General features: G+C 31.7%; 3 protein-coding genes across 5 annotated transcripts; 2 read left to right on the top strand and 1 right to left on the bottom strand.

Annotated features, from left to right (window-relative positions):
- The first annotated feature begins 73 nt into the window (after nucleotides 1-73).
- LOC115876463 (60S ribosomal protein L8) lies at nucleotides 74-1,449 on the top strand. Its single transcript, XM_030892253.1, has 4 exons — nucleotides 74-167; nucleotides 314-614; nucleotides 674-877; nucleotides 1,052-1,449. The coding sequence occupies exons 2-4, from the start codon at nucleotides 320-322 to the stop codon at nucleotides 1,324-1,326; spliced, it is 774 nt and encodes a 257-aa protein (XP_030748113.1). The 5' UTR covers nucleotides 74-167; nucleotides 314-319; the 3' UTR covers nucleotides 1,327-1,449.
- A 320-nt stretch (nucleotides 1,450-1,769) lies between these two features.
- Nucleotides 1,770-11,113, top strand: LOC115876461 (glycine-rich cell wall structural protein 1-like). 3 transcript variants are annotated; one of them, XM_030892249.1, is made up of 7 exons: nucleotides 1,770-1,951; nucleotides 2,186-2,347; nucleotides 2,639-2,907; nucleotides 3,362-3,545; nucleotides 3,606-3,787; nucleotides 5,595-5,717; nucleotides 10,814-11,113. In XM_030892249.1, exons 2-7 carry the CDS (start codon nucleotides 2,193-2,195, stop codon nucleotides 10,834-10,836), a joined length of 936 nt encoding a protein of 311 aa, XP_030748109.1. In that variant the 5' UTR covers nucleotides 1,770-1,951; nucleotides 2,186-2,192; the 3' UTR covers nucleotides 10,837-11,113. The 3 variants fall into 3 exon arrangements, with proteins under 3 accessions (XP_030748109.1, XP_030748108.1, XP_030748110.1); XM_030892248.1 differs by lacking the exon at nucleotides 10,814-11,113 and adding an exon at nucleotides 6,608-7,052; XM_030892250.1 differs by lacking the exon at nucleotides 10,814-11,113 and adding an exon at nucleotides 6,813-7,049.
- A 2,162-nt stretch (nucleotides 11,114-13,275) lies between these two features.
- LOC115876460 (profilin) lies at nucleotides 13,276-20,225 on the bottom strand. The gene is made up of 4 exons (XM_030892247.1): nucleotides 19,946-20,225; nucleotides 18,006-18,177; nucleotides 17,832-17,931; nucleotides 13,276-14,278 (listed from the first exon to the last, which is right to left on the bottom strand). Exons 1-3 carry the CDS (start codon nucleotides 20,054-20,056, stop codon nucleotides 17,834-17,836), a joined length of 381 nt encoding a protein of 126 aa, XP_030748107.1. The 5' UTR covers nucleotides 20,057-20,225; the 3' UTR covers nucleotides 13,276-14,278; nucleotides 17,832-17,833.
- Nucleotides 20,226-20,684: the final 459 nt, after the last annotated feature.

The following is a 20,684-nucleotide window of genomic DNA, read 5'->3' as shown; positions in this document are numbered from 1 at the left end:
TTTTTTTAAAATTAATTTAAAGGCCTAAGCTACTTGGACTATCCGGCCCATTGATCCGGCCCAATCCGGCCGTATAATGTTTTGGTCAAATGACAAATGAAAGGTTTATCTTATTTTTGACGTTTGACACTTGACAGTTCTTCATTTTGTGTCAACGAGATTTGTTGGTATGTTTTTTCAGAATTCTTTAAAAATCTTAATAAAACATTTTCATCCCTCCATTATAATCATAAAATGGATCATATATTAATTCTACACTTCAACTGATATAAATATTTTCACAATTCAAGTGATAGTTTACGTTTTTTTTTAGTACACAATGGGTCGTGTTATTAGAGCTCAGCGAAAAGGTGCTGGGTCTGTTTTCAAGTCCCACACGAAAAGGAGGAAGGGAGCCCCAAAACTGAGATATCTCGACTTCTCAGAGCGACATGGATACATTAAAGGTGTCGTCAAGGATATTATGCACGATCCTGGCAGAGGAGCCCCGTTAGCTGTTGTGCATTTCCGTGATCCTTACAAGTTCAAGACGAGAAAGGAACTGTTTATTGCCCCCGAAGGAATGTACACAGGACAGTTTGTCTATTGTGGAAAGAAAGCTAACTTACAAATTGGTAAGGTCTTTCTGTAAGTAGGTTTAATAAATGTTATTTAAGTTTATGTAAAATTTTAGGAAATGTTTTGCCTGTGGGTACTATGCCTGAAGGTACTATTGTATGTAATTTAGAAGAAAAGACTGGCGATAGAGGTCGGTTGGCCAGAGCTTCAGGCAATTATGCTACAGTTATTGCACACAACCATGATACAAAAAAAACTAGAGTTAAATTACCATCTGGCGCAAAGAAAGTTATTCCATCCAACAACAGAGCTATGGTTGGTAAGTGACTAATTTAATTTTTTTTTCTAATAAAAATTGTTCATGATGATTTCTATACATACCTACACTGAGTAGTAGTTGATGAACATTTAGAGGCTCTTTCTGATTGTTACATTATACAGATCTATTTTTTTATTAACTTTTCTCTGTCTAATCAGTTTGATTTACTTGTAGGTATCGTTGCTGGAGGAGGTAGAATTGACAAACCTATTCTTAAAGCCGGTAGAGCGTACCACAAATACAAGGTTAAGCGTAACTGCTGGCCTAAGGTGCGTGGTGTTGCCATGAACCCCGTAGAGCATCCTCACGGTGGTGGTAACCATCAACACATTGGTAAAGCTTCGACAGTCAAGAGAGGAACCTCTGCTGGGCGGAAAGTTGGTCTTATTGCTGCTAGAAGGACGGGTCGTATTCGTGGTGGTAAAGTGGACAGCAAGAAAGAAGATTAGATATTTATGTTGGATGATGATTCGTTAAATGAACAGTATAATGTTTTATTGATCTGCATTGTAGTGTTCATTTAATGAGTTGAATTTGTACTATTTCTTAAGAAATAAAAATTAAAAACTACATTGCTGATTTTTTTACATGTTTAAACTTTTTTTTTTCTAAATTATCACCCAAAAAAATAAAATTTCCGACTTATCTATTTTTATCTAATAAAATCTTATAATCATATTCAAAGATAGCCGATTTCTGCCAGCCACAAATGCTATTCACATAGTAACCAGATAGCCCTGGCAGCTGTGGCCATTAAACTACAACACTATATCATATACGGAAGATATAAATGATTCACATATATTTACTGCGTTTTAAATATGTTTTAAAAAGAAGAGACAGCGTGCTATAGCGCCATCTACTTCTGACATTTGATTTCCGGTGGAAATGGAAATTTTTCGGCGACATTTTGAATCGGGTTCTCGAGGGTGACGTAGGTGTTAGGTGAATTTCCGAGTGCTGTTTAATTATTTTCTAGTTATTTCTTGTGATATATCGCTTTAGTAAAGGACTAAATTATTAATAATTTCCTTAATTTAAGTTACTGTAGTTAGGAGGTAAATATAAATACAGGTGAGTGAACATTTTTGGGAAGCGTCACTGAAGAGCCGGCATTTTGGTAGCGTCTATCCACCATTGTTTGTTTTAAATATTTTACAATAATTTATTACTTTAATTCATTTAAATCGGTTTAAACTAATTTATAGACATTACATGCCCGTCCTAATAAACTTATTTATAAATATAATCTAGAGAATTGGTTTTCAATAGCGGAGTTGTTGAGGTTAAAATATATTTTTCTGGTAGATAAATAATGGCCGATCAAACTGAAGAAACTACCATCAGCGGATCTCCGTCCGGTGGTCCCCCTGGGGGCAGAGGCGGTGGTAGAGGCCGCGGAGGACCGGGAGGTCGCGGCAGAGGAGGACGGGGTGGTCCCTTCCGTGGAGGTGGTTTTATGAAGAGCAGGTAAGTTTGTTAATTTGGGAAACTTTTTAAAACTTGTAGTGTAAACTTATTTCCAAATCTAGTTTGTGGTGAGATGAAAGTGTTACCAAAAAAATCCTTTATGGGTATTTCGCCACTGCACTGCAAGAAAATCTACAAAATAAAATAATTATTTTTTGTAAACACTTCTGTCTTAAACCTAAACGGACGCTTCGCTAATACAAATCTTGTTTATTTATCTGAAGAAATAGAAAAGTTATAGGGTTGAGCCACTTTTGAGAAACTTCCTGTATGTACTTGAAAATGTTTCAGAGGTGGACCAGGAGACTCGTTTAGAGGAGGGCGCGGTGGACCAATGATGAGAGGACGAGGGGGACCACGAGGAAGGTTTATGGGTGGTGCAGGCGGTCCCCCCGGAGGCGATAATCCGGGAGGATTCCGGAGCGGTCCGCCCGGAGGCAACGGATTCGGTGGCCGCGGCGGAAGGGGAGGCGGTGGATTCCGCGGGGGACGCGGAGGTAGCGACAGGCCTGGAGGGGACAGGGGAGGCCGAGGAGGCCCCAGAGGCGGCGGACCCGGAGGTAAGAATAATTATTAGACATTGCTAATCAAAATATTTGGAATATTGGCAAATTTTATGTGAGTAACTTAAAAGTATGAGGCTGGACAAATTTTTATATTTTTTCTTCCATAATAATTATTGGTGTTTGGAATATTTTAAATGAAGCCTCTTTAAAATTCGTCAAGTAGTGCCTGTGGTACAATGTGTTTTGACTGTTTTTCTAATGGCATGAAATAAATATTGAAAATTTCTGATTTCTGTCGTTGAAGCGCTGCGGGCGGAATTTGTTGAAAACAATTGAAATGCACCAAGCCTATAAGAAGTTTTTCTTCAGTTATATTTTTAAATTATTTTTGGTCAATATAACATTAAAAAATATTATTTTAAGAGATTTTTAGCAACAATAACGCCAAGTGTGTTGTATGTGGGCGATGCAGAAGAGGGTATAATATGTTTTTTTTGTAAATTATTAGGCAGAGGTGGTCCAGGTGGACGGGGAGGCGGTCGCGGCTTCGGTGGCCCCCGCGGTGGCAGGGGAATGGGCGGAGGACCGGGACAAAAAAGAGCGCCGGGACAGTTTGGCGGCGGCCAAGGAGGAGGACCCGGCGGACCCAAGAGACCCAGGTTCGATAACAACGGGGGACAGAATGGATACAAGTAAGAGTAATCCTATGCATTTAGTACTTGCTGTATTAAAGACGTATTGCTTTTCTCTAGTGCCCAACAGGGTGGCTACCAACAGGCGCCATACTCGCAACAGTACGGCCAGAGTCAAGCGTACGGCGCACAGGGTGGTTACGGAGGAGCGTACGGCGCTCAACCTAGTCAGTACGACAGCAGCAGTTATTCGACTTATCCTCAAGGGGGCGCCGGAGGCTATGGCGGCCAAGATTATTCAGGTAAGCTCTATTTTTTACCGAAATTTGGAAAAGTATAAATGTATAAACGGAATTATCCATTTTAGAGCAAGCGAAATTTTTTGCGAAGTATTATTTTTTCTCTAAAAGTCAATAATAAAACCGTTTTTCCTCTTGTAAAGACAATCTGGGGACATACTGTATAGTAATATCATCTTCCCTCATTATTTTAGAGAATAATTCTACTTAGGTTTATTGAAGAGCACTAAACCCACATTCAAAAGAATAACTTTAGATATTTTTGATTAGCTCGTTTACCAGTTAGCGCCGATTTCTTTTTAAATATTTCTCCTTATGGCCCTGTATTTACTTATGAGCACCAGTCAAGGTAAAAGATAACTGTCAAATGAAGTTGTCATTTCAGAAATTTACCTATTTAGTGCTTTATTATTATTGAAAACTCATTCCTACATCGGAAATCTTAAAGATGTATTTATAAATACAAATTAATATGAAGTAAAGTAGCATTTTTAACTCGTCTAGATTTGGGTATTTTTTAACCTTGTATATCCTGTTTTTTAAATGGCCCCAGAGAAAGAAATCATTTGGCGAAATATCAGGAGACCTTGCTGGCCAATTTACTGTATGATTTAGGCCAGTAACGTTTCCGTTAAAACTATTGTCTAAATATTCCCGAACAGCCAGGGTACTATGTGCCGGGCAGCCATCCATTTGGTACCAAACTTCCTGATTTTTCCTAGCGGCATCATGTAAAGCAGGTAAAATATGATTTTCGAGTAGTTCCAGATAATATTCTGCATTTATATTTTGCGTAAGAAATAATGGCCCGATAATATTGTGTCCAAATATCTCTGCCCAAACAATTACTTTCTGTGGATATTGCGTCCTTGTTTCGACAAACCTGTGTTGGTTTTCTTTGTTCCAATATCGATAATTTTGAACATTGGATTCATTATTTAAGGTAAACTTGCATTCGTCAGTGAAACATATGGTTTTTAAAAATTTTCTATCCGTGTTTGCTCTTTCCATCATATCAAAACGTATTTCGTCCCCATCTCGTAGCTCTTGGTGCTTTTCATATTTGAAGGAATAGTATTTATGTCGTTTCAAAATTCGAAACGCTGTAGTGTGATCTATTCCTATTTCATCCTCAACTTTCCTTGTGCTGATCTTTCCATTGTTCTCTTCCACGCACAATAAAACTTCCAAGTCAGTATCATTTCTTGTATCTTCTCTTTGTTCCTGCTTTGCTTCACATCTGCAGTTATTTATTAGGGTACCTTTGGTCTCAAATCTCTGGATATTGCGATTGTAGATTTCCTAGATATCAGTCTATTCGGATACAGAGCAGCAAACATGTCCGACACCTTTTGATAACTATTTCCTTGATAATACCATTTAATCATCAATGCTTTTTCTTCGGTAGTGTAATTCATGGCTAATATTTTCGATGTAGGTATGAGTTTTTAATAATAAGAATAAAGCACATGTAAAGCACTAAATAGATAAATTTCTGAAATGACAACTTCATTTGACAGTTATCTTTTACCTTGACTGGTGCTCATAAGTAAATACAGGGCCATAAGAAAGGAGAAATATTTAAAAAGAAATCGGCGATAACTCACGGGTAAACGGGCTAATCAAAAATATCTAAAGTTATTCTTTTGAATGTGGGTTTTAGTGCTCTTCAATAAACCTAAATAGAATTATTCTCTAAAATAATTAGGGAAGCCAATAATTGACCCCATTAAAATTTACACGGGATTTCCTATGTCCCGCTCGACGATGCAACACCCGGTAGACAGTCTGTAATATTCTTGTTCACTAGGATATGGTACTGGCCAGGGCGACGCCGGTTATTCCTCAGGGTACACCAGTGGACCGGTAGGAGGTTACAACAGTCAGCAAGGTTACGACGACCGCAGTGGAGGTTATGCCGCTGGAGGTTTCGGTATGAATGATTATTAGATTGTTTCCTTTTTTTTAATCCTTCGTACCCAGCCAAATTACGCTGTTGAAAATATGATGTGAAATCAAATATTATAACAGTTATTCTGAATATTATGCCAATTACGAATTAAAACATTAGGGAATGACTTCAAAAATTATTACAAATCCTTACTAGTCCAGCTGCTGCACCACAACCATAATATGGTTTTATGGTTTATTTACAGACCATGCGAATGTCCATCAATAGAACAGAGACCATTTAGAGACATGACAATGTATTAAAATCGATCTATGCAACTTTGTATACAGGGTGGTTAAATTGGCCATGGCAGGTTAGAAGATTATTGAGGATAGGTGATTTTAGAAGGAACAGATATATCAACGAATTTTTTTAACATCCCTGTACATGACAGGTCGAACATCTTGTTTTGTATCAATATTGCACAATATTGCGTATTTAAAATAATCCTAACACCTGTTCATATAAACGTTAACGTTCCGTTGCCGTGAATCGCCCTGTATATTAATATTTTAAATTTTGAACAATTAGTGATCATAAAATCATTTTTTTTTAATTATGAAAGACTACTCTGGACGAAAACTATAAATATAGAAGTGCATTGATAACTTAGAATGTAAAAAACATCAAAAGGCCACTTTCCTATACTGAAACACATTGTTATTAACAGAAATGACAAGTAAACCAACTGAAACATACAAATAATTATTTTTAAGGTCATTCAAAACCTAAAAATCGCAAATGCTGTAAACAAAATAAAAGAAAATGACCAAATAAGAACAGTATTGCCACTGGATTATTTTTTTCATATAAATAAATATTAATTATTCTGATTGTTAAAACAGTTCACAAAAGAAATGTTTTCGTTTCAGGTCCTGCAAATGCACCTAGACGGTTCTAAATAACGGAAATCTGTTTTCCTCTGTATAATAATAATAAATTAAAAAATTTTAACGGTAAACATGCTAGTGCAAATATCAATTTAAAATGTAGTTGACGTTTTTGGGGTATTCCTTGATCAAATTTGGCCAGAAAATGGCGAGTAGATGTGCAACTAATTTTTATTTTAATTTATAGGTGTATAAAGAATAAATTATTTTAAAAAAAGCTTGGCAAAAGGTTTATTTGGAAGAGTATTCTCGAAGTAGATTAAGTTAGCCGTAGAACTATCCCCTTATATTAATTTAGTTCATTTTAATGATCAAATTATCTCTTTGTATTATTTTTTTATATATTATGAAGGAATATCAGAAATTATGTGTTACTTGTCGAATTGTGAAACTTGATTCTGATAATAAATTAGGTGTAAATGTATTATGTATTTTATTAACCTTATAAAAAGGTATTTGATAAGAAAAAAAAACAAAAAATGAGAAAAATAAGATTTAAAACAAAACCAAAATCACAAATACGAAGAGATAGATAGCTATCAATAATTGCAAAAGCCAATCTATTGAGCATTAAAACTAAGTAACTGTCGATAATGAAATACAAGAAATATACAGGGTATTAAAAAATTAATTACTGTATATCAGCGGATAAGTACGGTAAGTTAAATTATTAAATAAATATAGATTTCTTACTTGTAGCCTAGATGTTTTTTTTAACATGTCATATTAGAGATCTATGTCATGTGGACTTATAAAGTATTAAAATTGTTAAATAATAGATATATTATTATTTGTAACATAATAGTTAATATGTAATTATTTTAATGGCATTATTTACAGGAATTTCGCAAAGCGGCCAGACATTAATATAAAAAAACAGTATATCTATTTATGTAAAACAAAACTTAAACAAATTATTAGATAGGTAAAATCCAGTCTAATTCTCTCACTAATAGGAACTATATTTAATAATAACATTAATAAACAAATGTGAAAAAAATTAAATAAATAAATGGTAAGTTTAATAAATGATATTTATATAAATTTTGTCCCAGTGAAAATTTATTGTATTTGAAACACTTAATGCTATTAAATGTTTTCAGGAAAGTAATCAGAGACAAGCGTGGAACTTCGTTATACCGTATGATCGAATAAAAACGGCGTCCAGTTGGCTTGGAAATGACGATCGATGACATTTCCCATATAAAATGACAGCGATCTTCATTTCATAGCCATCGCTGTCGCCGTTTTTATTCGATCATATACCGGGTGCGTCTCAAAGGTGGCTCACCCCTATAACTTTTTTATTTCTTCAGATAAAAAAACGAGATTTGATATGTCAGTATAGGACATAAATTAGGATTGATTGACATATTCAATTGTTTTTGGTCACTTCCTGTTTCACCGGAAATGACTACAACTTTTGATTTTTAAATGGCACCCTTGGTATTTTTTTACTTTATTCGATAGAAAATGACATTCTGAACAGAATGACATATCATACGTCAACTTTTGACATTCTCGCTTAATAAAAAATCGTATTTTAAAATCCAATCTAGAGTGCCATGGCTATGTTAAAAACACTAACTCTTAATCAAGGAGCCTTGGAAAAATAGATTTTATCGTCCAATGTTTTTAGTGTCCTGTCCTGGCCAGTTGGAAAATGCTCAAATCGTATTTTTAATTATATCTCATTTTTTTTTCAAATGGATCGAGGGTGGCTCATCAGCATATTTGGAAAAAGCATTTTTTACGAATAATTTCATACCACACGTTTGGTATTTCGAGTCAAATTTTGGTAACGAACCGTAAGTTATAATTTCAAATACACCATATGCGAAAATGTCAAAAGTTGACATATGATATGTCATTCTATTCAGAGTGTTATTTTCTTTCGAATAAAGTAAAAACATACCGAGGGTGCCATTTAAAAATCAAAAGTTGTAGTAATTTCCGGTGAAACAGGAAGTGACCGAAAACATTTGAATACGTCAATCAATCCTAATTTATGTCATATACTAACATACCAAACCTCGTTTTTTTAACTGAAAAAATAAAAAAATTATAGGGGTGAGCCACTTTTGAGACGCATCCGGTATCCAGATTCTTTTGAAATTAAGTTCCATAGAAATAATTTACGTGACTTGTGTATAAATGTGACAAATATTACGGCATATCTTACTGCATAAAATATATGCTTCAGATACAAATTACATACAAAATCGAATTTAACGTTCAAAATAAATTTTATAAGAACAGTGGCTTGAAACAATATATTTTTGCACTAATAAGCAAATCCAACAAACAAGATGAAACCAGTGAAATAATATTTGAAAAGTACAAGAAAAAAATGGATTAATTAAAAGACTAAATTTAACAAAAAAAATGTGTTTTCAGTTGTCTTTATACCGTATGATCGAAAAAAAACGGCGTCCAGTTGGCTTGGAAATGTCGATCGACGACATTCTCCATATAATTTTACAGATGAAATGACAGCGACCGTTGTTTTTCTCGATCATATTGTATAATTCCTATTAGTCAAGATCTTAGCAAAACATTGAGCAGAACAATAAAGAAAGATAATATAATTAAAGATCAATTTATAAATATGTGTATAAGAATATTAACATTTTTATTCATCCATATACATATATGATTGCTTAAAAACTGTAATATGAACAGAAAAAAGTGTTAAACTGTGATATTTACACGTAACTTTTTCAAAATAAGTATTTTAATAGCTGGACATGGTGCACAGAAAAAGGAGAGTATATTCAAAATATTCCTATATTATGGTGTATACACTTAAGAGAGGGTGAAAAAAGTTTTCAAAAACAATAGCTTTAAACTTAACAATATACCCCTGAAAATATATTACAATAAATATTACGAAAACTGTATATAAAAAAAATATTTGTAACATGAAAAGGTCAGTATTAATATAAATTAATTTTTGGCGTACTTTTCTATAACTAAACAATCTTTCTGTAGATAAATGTTTAGTGTTTCATTATTAATTGTATAATGATTAAGATTCGAAAAAATATGATTAAAGTACCGTTAGCAACATTCGATCGTTAGATATCCATAAATATCCCAATTATTCAGAGAGATTTCATAAGATTGAAATAATATTTTTTGGGTATATAATTTGTATTTTTGATTATAAATGAATTATGCTTAATTTACTAAGAAGCATAAGCATGAGTTATGGATTATTAGAATAAAAACACTCAAAAATCTAATATAGTTTTTAATTAATGATAATTTTTCATTATACAATGTTATAACAACCCTACACGAACTTTTTGAACTGATAACGTTAGTATATTGTAAGTCTTTTTTTATTAAATTCAATATCTAAGACACCCTCGGTATTCTTTTACTTTATTCGATAGAAAATGATTAAAAAATGCCCAAGTCATGTTTTTAATCATATCTCAATTTTTTCAAATGAAACAAAGGTGGCTCATTAGCATATTTGGAAAAAGCATTTTTTACGAATAATTTGGTACCAAACCAAAGCACTTGGTATTTCGAGTCAAATTATCGCTATGAAACGCATATTACAATTTCAAATAAACCATATGTGAAAATGTCAAAAGTTGACATTCAGTGTCATTTTCTATCGAATAAAGTAAAAAAATACATTTCCGGTGAAACAGGAAGTGACCGAAAACAATTGAATACGTCAAACAATCCTAATTTATGTCATACTGTTTTTGTTATCTTAATTAAATTCGATATACTAACCGTTCTGTCAGTTTTGAAAGAATAAATGCCAATATACAGGGTTTTCCGAACTGTATTCTGGAAACTTCGGCAGCATATTCTCCAGATAAAAATAAGTAAAAAAGTTCGTATAAATATACAGGGTGTAAAAGTTTCATTTTTATTTCGATTTATTTCAAATAATTTCTGAAGCAACGACAATATTTGGATGAAAATTAGTGTCTGGGAGTTTTTTAATATTTCTTGATTTCATCTAAATATTGACGTTATTTCGAAAAAAAATGAAACTTCTACACCCTGTATCTCCGAAACTAAGCAATTTAGGACATAATTTATATGAACTTTTTTATTTATTTTTATCTGCGGAATATGCTGCCGAAGTTTCCGGAATACAGTTCGAACCACCCTGTATACTGTGATATTGACGAAATTAATGATATTTTTGAAATGTTTTAGGTTCCAAGCGAATGCTCTTTTAAATGTCGTTAAATAATCGGTGGAACGAAGTACTGGTTTAATAAAACCGATTGAGGTGATCGAAATGTAATATGGCGAAGGCGCAAGGTTACGTTCAGGTATCGCAAAATGTCTTTTCGGACAGAATTATTTATGTGTCTTTTTTTTCTTCTAGGCAGTTCTAGGTAGCCGAATGCGTTGGACGGTGTTGATGTTATCGATAAATAAATGAGAGGTCATATTTTTAATATGGCAAAATTCGTTTATTAGCCAGAATACATTTTATTATATTCGTTTGAATAAATGGTATAAACTAATTAAATTGTTTTATTTCCTGGTATATTACCTACTGGGCTTGAAAATATCTACAAAAGTGCAATCTGGTGCAATGTTTTAATTAATGTTAACACTTACAGGGTGTTTAGAAAAAAACGTAAAAACTAGATTAGATTAGAATTAGATTTCGTGCTTTAATTTTTTAAGCAAAAACCATGCATGTCAAACGAAAAAAAAACCGAGATGAAAATTGTTTACAAATGAATGCAGATTTTGAAACATACATGTAACTGTACTGTTTTAATAGCTTACAATTACCTGTATAACTCCGAAACTATGGAATATTCTCAATCGGCGTGTTGCACTCATTTAAATCTATAAAATTTAATTTCTGTACGTTTTTGCTACAGAACGAATAAAGTATCTTTATTAATAGAATTCACTGTACAAATATGTACCTTTTATTTGAAAATTTGGGAATCATTGAATGGGAAATGAACCCCTACAAAATCACTTAAGAGTGTTAGAAGTTAGAATAATGCGAATAAATGATTGCGTATACTCGTCAACAATATTACGAGAATAACCCTTGTCTGTTTAACTAAAACTGAGTATTTTTAACTAGTGGACCGAAGTTTTTATTAAACCTTTTTTTTTAATTTAATATTTGTAATAATTTTGTAACAAGATTTGAATTTGAAACTTCGGTAGGATCCATAGATTAGACTTAGACAAGTAGATGACTTATGTCCTAAATAATTTTTAATCTATGGGTAGCATAATGTTTACAGATTCATATACATCATATATCAAACACTTGTATAAAAAATATGAACTATGATTGTACTGTAATTCATTAGCTGTATCATTAGTTCGTAGTCCTGGTTGATGCCCATTCTCGAATTACACAAATTAAACGTATTTAAGTTATTTGGGATGTAAATCCTTCGCATAAAAATACCACAGCATATAAAACAATGTTGTTTTTGCCGTGAAAATAGAAATTCTTTTTTACCACAGATTTGATACCAGTTAACCACAGAAAAACACACAAAAAATTCAAAGATAACAGAATTTTTATTTACACGTGAATGTTTGGTTGTATAAGTTATGGACAAAAAAATATTTCTTTGAAAAAAAGCGGAATACTGCAATAATTAAAATAAAGAATTAACTATATAATTGTGTATATAATATTAACTAAGGGTGGCTACAACGACGTCCCGTAATCCTGCTGTTTAAACATAACAGCTGTTTTTTTTTTATATATAAAAACCAATTGTTATGTTTTAACAGCAGGATTACGGGACCGCGTTTCAGCCTCCCATTCAATTTCATTCCGATAATAGAAAAAATGCATTCCTAAATTCTATGATCTGTGGAAAATATATAAAACAAAAATTAAAAAGGCTTAAAAAATAAATACTCTCGTTTTCACTTCTTGGCATTTTCTATATACAAATTTGACCAAGAGTAAAAACTTACAAAGCTTATAAGTTGTAGAATTTGTTTCTATGAATCTTGTTATATTGATTTTGATTTAAGTATAAGTGCTCTTTATTTAACGTACCTAAGCCTAGAGTTTCTTTAAAACAATATTTTAGTATACCTTAGTACCCTTCTAGTACATTGGGGTATAAAAATTTGTTACTATCCGGTCGAAAAGTATAAATTTTTGAAAGTTCTTAGTGGCATTATAAAGAAATAATTTTTTTTTAGGAAAATAATCTCTTTTTGTTTGAATTTGAAAATATTGAGAGGGATAAAAACGTGTCAAGAAACATGAAATAATTAATATTAATTTATGACATTATTGAACACTGGCAACTTAGTTTTGCGCTGTTGTACGAATTAAGAGTTTATAGGTATAAAATAATCTTGTCCACGTAAAATACAAATACTGCTTTATGTAGTTAATATAATTTTTAACATATTATGCTTGAATAGAACAGGATATTGCTCAGCCACATTAACAAACTTTTTTACAGTAGAAATATATTTATTGCACTCGAAGAATATCAACGAACTTGACAAGGACGACGATGAGTCACATCCCATTTCCGAAGATGTTCGATAAAAACAAAGACAAGTTTCGTTGAATTTATTATCTAGTAAAACCATAGATTTTTATAATGTCTTTGAGTAAAACCGTTTATTCGACACGTAAAATAATTAAGAAAACCATGTGTTATAATACAAATTTATTACGATATTTTAAATACACAAAGTCCTTTGCAAATTATACGAAAAGTTTTACAAAGCTACATATTTCAAATTAATAAAAAATAATATGACTTAAATATTCTGAGCATTTATCGTCGTAATTATTATACATTATATGAATAGGCAGCATGCAACAATTTTATGACGTTATTTTTGGCTACATCAATTTAGTAGGTTACGACTATTACATTGGTGTAAACTGTCACAAGCTGACTCCCTCACACAATTAAAAAGAAATATTGGCACTATCGAAATCGCGAAACCATCGTTTCATCTCACCTGACAAATTTACACCAACCACAAACCTGTATAAGCAAAATAAAAACGAACATTTTATGTCCACCTCTTTATTTAATCAATTTTACAAATAAAGATACTCATTATTTATTTTTTTTTGTGCAGGTTCTTTTATCGAATCTCAGTTGACGGTACAGTAGTATTTTTCAGCTTAATACGAATTGGGAGGAAAATTATTAGAAGTTGGACTAGACTTTTTTTTTTAATTAAAAAAATTCTAACAGTAATTCAGTATCAAATAGATAGCTTGCACAATATGAAAAAGCTTTTTATTATGGGTTGATTTTATTCTCTTTTAAAACTCATATGGAAAGAGGCATGATGAGAGTTAAAAAATATAGTATTTATATTATTTAAACTTAAAACGCGCGCCTTACAATTTAATAAAAATAATAATAATAAAAGCCACTTTAAAGTAGAATATTGGCAAAATATACACAGTCCTAGCATAAAAAAATTATACTTATTTTCTTATACTATGCCGTGTGACCGTTTTTAAAATTAGTACAATTTTTTTTGTTTGTTCGAAATTTAATACAAAAAAAAAACGAAATATCAGCACGAATATGTATGTCAATTAACATAAACTAATGCTGATTTCACTTAAAAAAATTACTTTTCTCAACTTTTGTCACGCAGGTCATCTCTGCTCGAAGCGGCCAGAAGTACCTAAAATGAAAACAAACATTTTACAACCACAACCTGTAGAATAAAAATTGGCGTCGCAGTGCAGGTTATAAAATGTTTTCCTTTTTTTTTTCAAAACATTCAAGAACCACTGTGATGCCATTTTTTGACTGTCATTTATCAAAATTTTACAGTAAATCCCTGGATTGTCATTACAAGAGGAAAAAACTTTTTGATTATTGACATTTTGGGAAAAATGCAGCCTTGGAAAAAAATTTAACTTGTACTAAAATGGTTAATCCCGTTTATACTTTTCCAAATTTCCATACCGTCTTAGAGAAAATATTTCGATTTCATTCTTTGATAGATTATTATTATTAATTTTGATCAACGTTATACAAGCCCTAACAACTATATGTTGAGACAAGGTCATATTTTGGAATTATTGCCCTGCTTTTTCAAAATGACTGAAAAATATATGTTTAATTTTTTAAATATAAACATAGCCATATATCCTAAACAACTTGACAATATTTTTATGAATTTGAAAATCAATCCATATTTACAGTAGCGGATTTTGTTCATAAAAGGACAAATTTATATATACATATATATATGTTCCCGTCATCCCTTCGTGGGACATAGGGCTTCTAAGAGATGTTTCCATCTGATCCTATTCTGAGCTGTCTGTTTGATCTCTCCCCATGTTTTCCCGACCTCTTGGGCTTCAGAGGTTACTGCTCTTCTCCAGGTATTCCTTGGTCTTCCCCTGACACGTCTTCCCTGTGGATTCCATTCAAGTGCCTGTCTAGCGATATCTCTGTGGGGTCTGCGCAAAATGTGCCCAATCCAGCCCCACTTTCGTTTCTTAATTTCGATATCTATTCAATTTTGTGATGTTCTTCTCCACAGTTCTTCGTTGTTAATTTGATTGGGCCAGAAAATTCTCAATATTCTTCGAAGACACTTGTTAACAAACACCTGTAGGCGATCCATGAGACCACGCGTAACCTTCCATGTTTCGCATCCATAAAGCAAAATAGATTTGACATTGCTATTGAAGAGCTGGACTTTAGTTTTTTTGCTATATATACAAATGAATATACAAATGAAATTCATAAACTCTTTCGATGACTCGGTTGGAGAGGTATAGATCTTGGTTGTTGGGAGTATTTGACCTCATTTCTTTGGTTTTCGCGACGTTGATTTGAAGACCGACATTATTAGCTTCCTCTTGGAGTCTAAGAAGTTTTTGAGACATATCCGAATGTGAATGTTGTTCATAAAAGGACAAATTTGCTGACAACTAAATGTTGGGACAAGTATTTTTAAATAATTAATATCATCATAGGCGGCTTTGCTATAAACGTCACAAATGTCGCAAACTGTTTACTTCAGCTTTGACAGCTTGTAAGTGACTCGATACTTTGAGTAGTGAGATTTACTGTAAGTAATTTTAATTTTTTTAATTTTCAATTTTGTTAATTATTTAATTCAAAGTAATGGTCCGTGGAAAAGGTACAAATCAAAAACTACGCGAAATTATAATTCGTCAATACAGTACGGGAAAAACAATTCGAAAAATTTCTGATGATTTAAGTATTCCAAAAACCACGGTCTTTAATATAATAAAAAAATACGGCGAATCTGCCAATGTAGACGTTAGAGGTAAAAGTTCGGGAAGACCAAAAGTTTGTATCTCAAAGAGATTTACGAAATTTAGTAATAGGTAACTGTTTAATGAATAACAGGTTTTCTAAGGTTCCTGTTGGAATATTAATGAATTAAGATATGAGAATTAAAAATGAAATAAATAGTTTGATTTAAAAAGTTTTATTTACTTTTTACCTACTTTAGAGCTTTATTAAGTACGTAATGGTTTTTAATTGAAGGGATTTAAGTAAAATGATTTATTTTGTATAAATTGCCGTTGAGTTATATTTTTACTCGGTAATTGTACATATTTCATCACTATTATCCTGACTTAATGCATTCTCTTTGTTCTGATGCTCTAACAGAGGCTCCTTTTATTTTGTAACACTCCTTATAAAGTCCGGCACCAGCAACAATAGTTTTTTGCACCATATCAATGTGTTTATTAGTGTTTATACCTCATACGTTCTAAAATGGTTATAGTCTACATATTCAGAATAGGTAAGTCTTTTCGAAATGATCTAAAATCGAATTTATTGAAATAAACGATATCTACAATAGTAACAATGTCTTAGGTTGTGTTAAGCAATTTTATTAAATTAAATCAAAATCTCCTCATGTGTCAAATTTTTATCCGACAAATAAAGCGATATTTGGCAGTTCAGGTCCCAAATAGGATATCTGACGGATAAGGTTACTTTATCTAATAGATATTGGTATCTATAGGTGAAGACACACTGTTTTCTGCTATCCATCAAATAAAATATATCTGGCGAATTATAACGCGCTATCTATACTTGAAAACACCGGGGGTAAGAGTTCAGGCAGTTGTTAAGGCGAAAGGTGATGTAACTCGGTATTAAACAAATTTCTTGTTGTGCTGTCCCAATATATAGTTGTCAGCAAATTTGGCTTGATTTTGGCAAAATAAGCTATTATCAAAAGTGATTTGTTTGCAAAGTTATAAAAATGTAGTAAAATTGTCTAGATCATATTGTAATGTTTGAATTTAGAATAATAAACAAAATAAATTGAGTCGTTTTAACAAATTACTATTTTTTATTGCAAAAAAGATCTTTTCCCAACATATAGTTGTTAGAGCTCGTATATATTGTTCTATATTATATAGAATTATCTACATACTATATAAAATGCTAATGTTTATCTGTGTCGTCTCTACTGATGTAACGACTTGCTCGAGAAAGTTGCTTTTTTTACTAAAAGATAGCTAATTGGCTCTTCTAAAAACTGTCGTCGCCGGATTTTTTGTTTCATTTAATTAAAAAAAATAAAAAGTATTTTTTTCCTGATGTCGTGGCGGATGCGCCAGGCTTCAACTAGTATATTATATTTTTCGCTTTTGTTAAAGTATCACATTTTCTGATAAATATTATCACCCTTTCCATAGCATTGAACTAAATAACGGTCTGTAAATTACGTGAATAAATTTACCCGAATGTGTAAAAAAACGACCCAACCCAAAAATTCTTTTGTTCCATCACAAAGATGTTAAAGGGAATTATTAGATTTACGTATTGTCTATGAAACAACTGTAATATTGAACAAAATATCGGAAAATAAAGGTATAAGAACATATAAAATAATACTAGTATATTATATTTTTCGCTTTTGTTAAAGTATCACTTTTTCTGATAAATATTATCACTCTTTCCATAGCATTGAACTAAATAATTTTTGTGCTTCTTTAACATATTAAAACAGCCAAAAATATGACGTTATTCAAAATTAATAATAACCATCTATCAAAGAATGAAAATGAAATTATACTAACACAGAAACGCGTTTTGATTTTTACAACGGTATGGAAATTTAGAAAAGTAGAAATAGAAGTTACCATTTTATAACAAGCAATTTTTTTTATAAAGAATGCATTTTTTCTAAAATGTCAATATTAAAAAAGTTTTATATACTAGTTACGCACCTTTAGTATCCACAAGTAATTAGGTAGTCCCCTAATTTTTCTACGACTGACGCCGCTTGTTGGGGCTGAATGGGATCTTCATATAACGAAACTACCACAGCTGTCAAAGAAAATATTTGTTTGTTAATAAAATTGTTTTGTCTCTTTGGTATTTATCGACGGAAATCCGCCTACCTTGAGTTGTTTTCATGCAGTGGACTCCGACTTTCCCCAATTTGGCTCTTATTACTTTGTCCGTACCGGAGAGGTATATATATCTGCTGCCGGCCAGTGTGACCCCCGAAGAGGTGAGGATGTCCTGTTTTTCGAAACTCTGAACTAACTTTGCTAATTCTTCTTTTGAGACCTTGTTAAAAAAAAAACAATTACCTTAAAAAATCTATCATTGTATCAACTTTTCCTTATACAATACAACCAACCCACATAGATGTAGGCGAGTCATGCATTAACTCAATTTAAATACATTTGGAACATTTTCTTTACAAATAATACAAAACTTGTTGAAAAAAAAATCATAAATTTACTATACATATTTTTTATTTAAATATAAAGTTCGTGTTGTCTAGCTGACCAAGTTTACAAGCTAGTTTTTACAATTATACCTTTTTATAGTCAAAAAACAATAATAATGAGGTCATTTAAAAAGGATCGGTTTATTTTTAAAAATATACAAACTTAGAATTTTGACGAAATTTGTAATACGATCCAGAATCTTGAAACATTGCCAAAAAGTTGGCCCATCTTTCCAAAATAGTAGTATTCAAAATAATTTTAGGACATTTGGTAGAATACTGAATGAAAATATTTACTATAGAAACTTTAAAACTATTAAAATATAAAAATTAAAATAAAACGGTCAATGTTAATTATAGAGTTCAAACAAAGGCTTTATTAATAACAGGAACATATAAATAAGTCTTTGCACATAAAACCATTAAAGTTCAATTTCCGCTAGCAACAATTTTTATCTTATCAGCAAAAATATTTTTCTACCCAGTCATATATTTGTCATTTCACTTGCATCGATGTTTAACGATAAAAGGAATTATTTCAATTTTGAAATCAATTTCAAGGACCAATTAAAGGCAAAATGCATGGTATTTGGTTCTTTCAAAACCGCCTGTTTAAAACGAGTAAAACAGTAAAAAAATCGGGATTGTATAGACAATAAATCTGCCGCTTTTGGTGTATATCAGTACATACATAGTCGTGCTAAACTTGAATTGTTCTTATAATTTATAACTCGAGAATAATCGTTATGACATAAAAATTATCAGAAACTGCTACCATAAATTTTGGAATAATAAAATTGCAAGATGACATCATCGTCTTTCCTATTATTTTGTGAATCATATTAAATTAAGATACCAAGGGCTCTCAACAGATTTCCGATTAGTTGGAAAGGTTTAAAATAAATATTAGGAGCACCGCAGCTGTAACAATTGATCTTATTTCTATTGTTCAAGCAGTTTAAAATAACGTACTTTTATAAGGACTAGAAAAACAATAATAATCTTTTTCGAAGTAAATTTCAAGGTATATTTTGTTTTGATTACGGGTCTAGCACGAAAGGGCGATATAGAAGTTTCGCAAAGGTTTTTTTTTCGACTGTTAAACCATATTAGGAAAACAGATTGGAAAAAGAATCAATGTTCAAAGCGATCAAGTAAATTGTCAACGACCGCATGAATAAAAGGACGTTTGAAAAAGCAACTTTCCTAAACAGCATAAGGTCTGAAATGAGTACCAAATATAGAATTCGTTATTGCTTGAATAGCGAATCTTATTTTTACACGTCGAATACTTTCGCCGCCATCTTGTCTCCAAGACTAGCCGGTAAAAATATTAACAAAAATTACAGAACTATTAATTAAATGCGAAAGAATTAAACGGTTGAACGGTAACTAAAGCACCAGAGAAAAACTGTTTTCTGTAAATTACGTGAATAAATTTACCTGAATGTGTAAAAAAACGACCCAACCCAAAAATTCTTTTGTTCCATCACAAAGATGTTAAAGGGAATTATTAGATTTACGTATTGTCTATGAAACAACTGTAATATTGAACAAAATATCGGAAAATAAAGGTATAAGAACATATAAAATAAAACTTACATCGAAGTTGTCAGATTTTGCCCAGACATTTCCATCGTGCCCAGCGATAGCCGCCTTGGTCACACATCTGGAAGCTAAGAGTTGTTTGTCAACGTAATCCTGCCAACTCATGTTATTTGATTTATTATATTAAAACACTTAAATCCTTGGAATAAATACTACAAATTTTCTACTGCAACTCTTGACAAAAGCCGATTTCGAATACACTTGTGCAGCGAAATTGTGAAGGCGGAAGCCACTTTTGACGCTTCGTCCAAACCGTATGCGCATGACAGGAATTTTCAAATAGCCAACCTATCGAAATTTTGATTTGGAAATCCCTATTTTTGTAGTTTAGAATTTTTCAAAAATATGTTTTTCAGAAAAATTATTATTAAACACCTATTTAATTAACATAAATACCTAGAAACCATGATACAAAATATTGTTTAATAAAATATGTGTACCGTTACTTTTTAATAATAAAAAGATTTTATCCAATTATAACCAGAGATTTATAACTAGATATAAGGTAACTTAAATTTAAACTTATGTAAATTCTACGTAAATTCCTTAAAAGTACCGTAAAGAAATAGAAATCTAAATAATAGAAAATAAGAAAAAAACACCTGTAAACAGCTGTAGGTATAAAAGGTAACATAAAAGAAATACAATGTGTGTATTTATTTTCAGATCCAAAAATACTCTACAATTATTCAAAATAATAATTTAAAACGTAAAAATTTAGAAAGTTATTTGA

This window comes from Sitophilus oryzae, unplaced genomic scaffold, assembly GCF_002938485.1.
Source record: "Sitophilus oryzae breed Bouriz unplaced genomic scaffold, Soryzae_2.0 scaffold_1436_pilon_pilon, whole genome shotgun sequence".
In the NCBI taxonomy this organism is placed as follows: domain Eukaryota; kingdom Metazoa; phylum Arthropoda; class Insecta; order Coleoptera; family Curculionidae; genus Sitophilus; species Sitophilus oryzae.
This window is presented reverse-complemented; position numbering and strand designations above follow the sequence as displayed.

Coding starts and splice junctions, on each gene's coding strand:
- LOC115876463 (XM_030892253.1), top strand. CDS start 320: ATGGGTCGTGTTATTAGAGCTCAGCGAAAAGGTGCTGGGTCTGTTTTC. Junction 615..673: donor GAAAGCTAACTTACAAATTG/GTAAGGTCTTTC, acceptor GTAAAATTTTAG/GAAATGTTTTGCCTGTGGGT. Junction 878..1,051: donor CAACAACAGAGCTATGGTTG/GTAAGTGACTAA, acceptor ATTTACTTGTAG/GTATCGTTGCTGGAGGAGGT.
- LOC115876461 (XM_030892248.1), top strand. CDS start 2,193: ATGGCCGATCAAACTGAAGAAACTACCATCAGCGGATCTCCGTCCGGT. Junction 2,908..3,361: donor CAGAGGCGGCGGACCCGGAG/GTAAGAATAATT, acceptor GTAAATTATTAG/GCAGAGGTGGTCCAGGTGGA. Junction 3,788..5,594: donor TGGCGGCCAAGATTATTCAG/GTAAGCTCTATT, acceptor CTTGTTCACTAG/GATATGGTACTGGCCAGGGC.
- LOC115876460 (XM_030892247.1), bottom strand. CDS start 20,056: ATGAGTTGGCAGGATTACGTTGACAAACAACTCTTAGCTTCCAGATGT. Junction 18,178..19,945: donor CAAAATCTGACAACTTCGAT/GTAAGTTTTATT, acceptor TTTTTTAACAAG/GTCTCAAAAGAAGAATTAGC. Junction 17,932..18,005: donor CTGCATGAAAACAACTCAAG/GTAGGCGGATTT, acceptor TTTCTTTGACAG/CTGTGGTAGTTTCGTTATAT.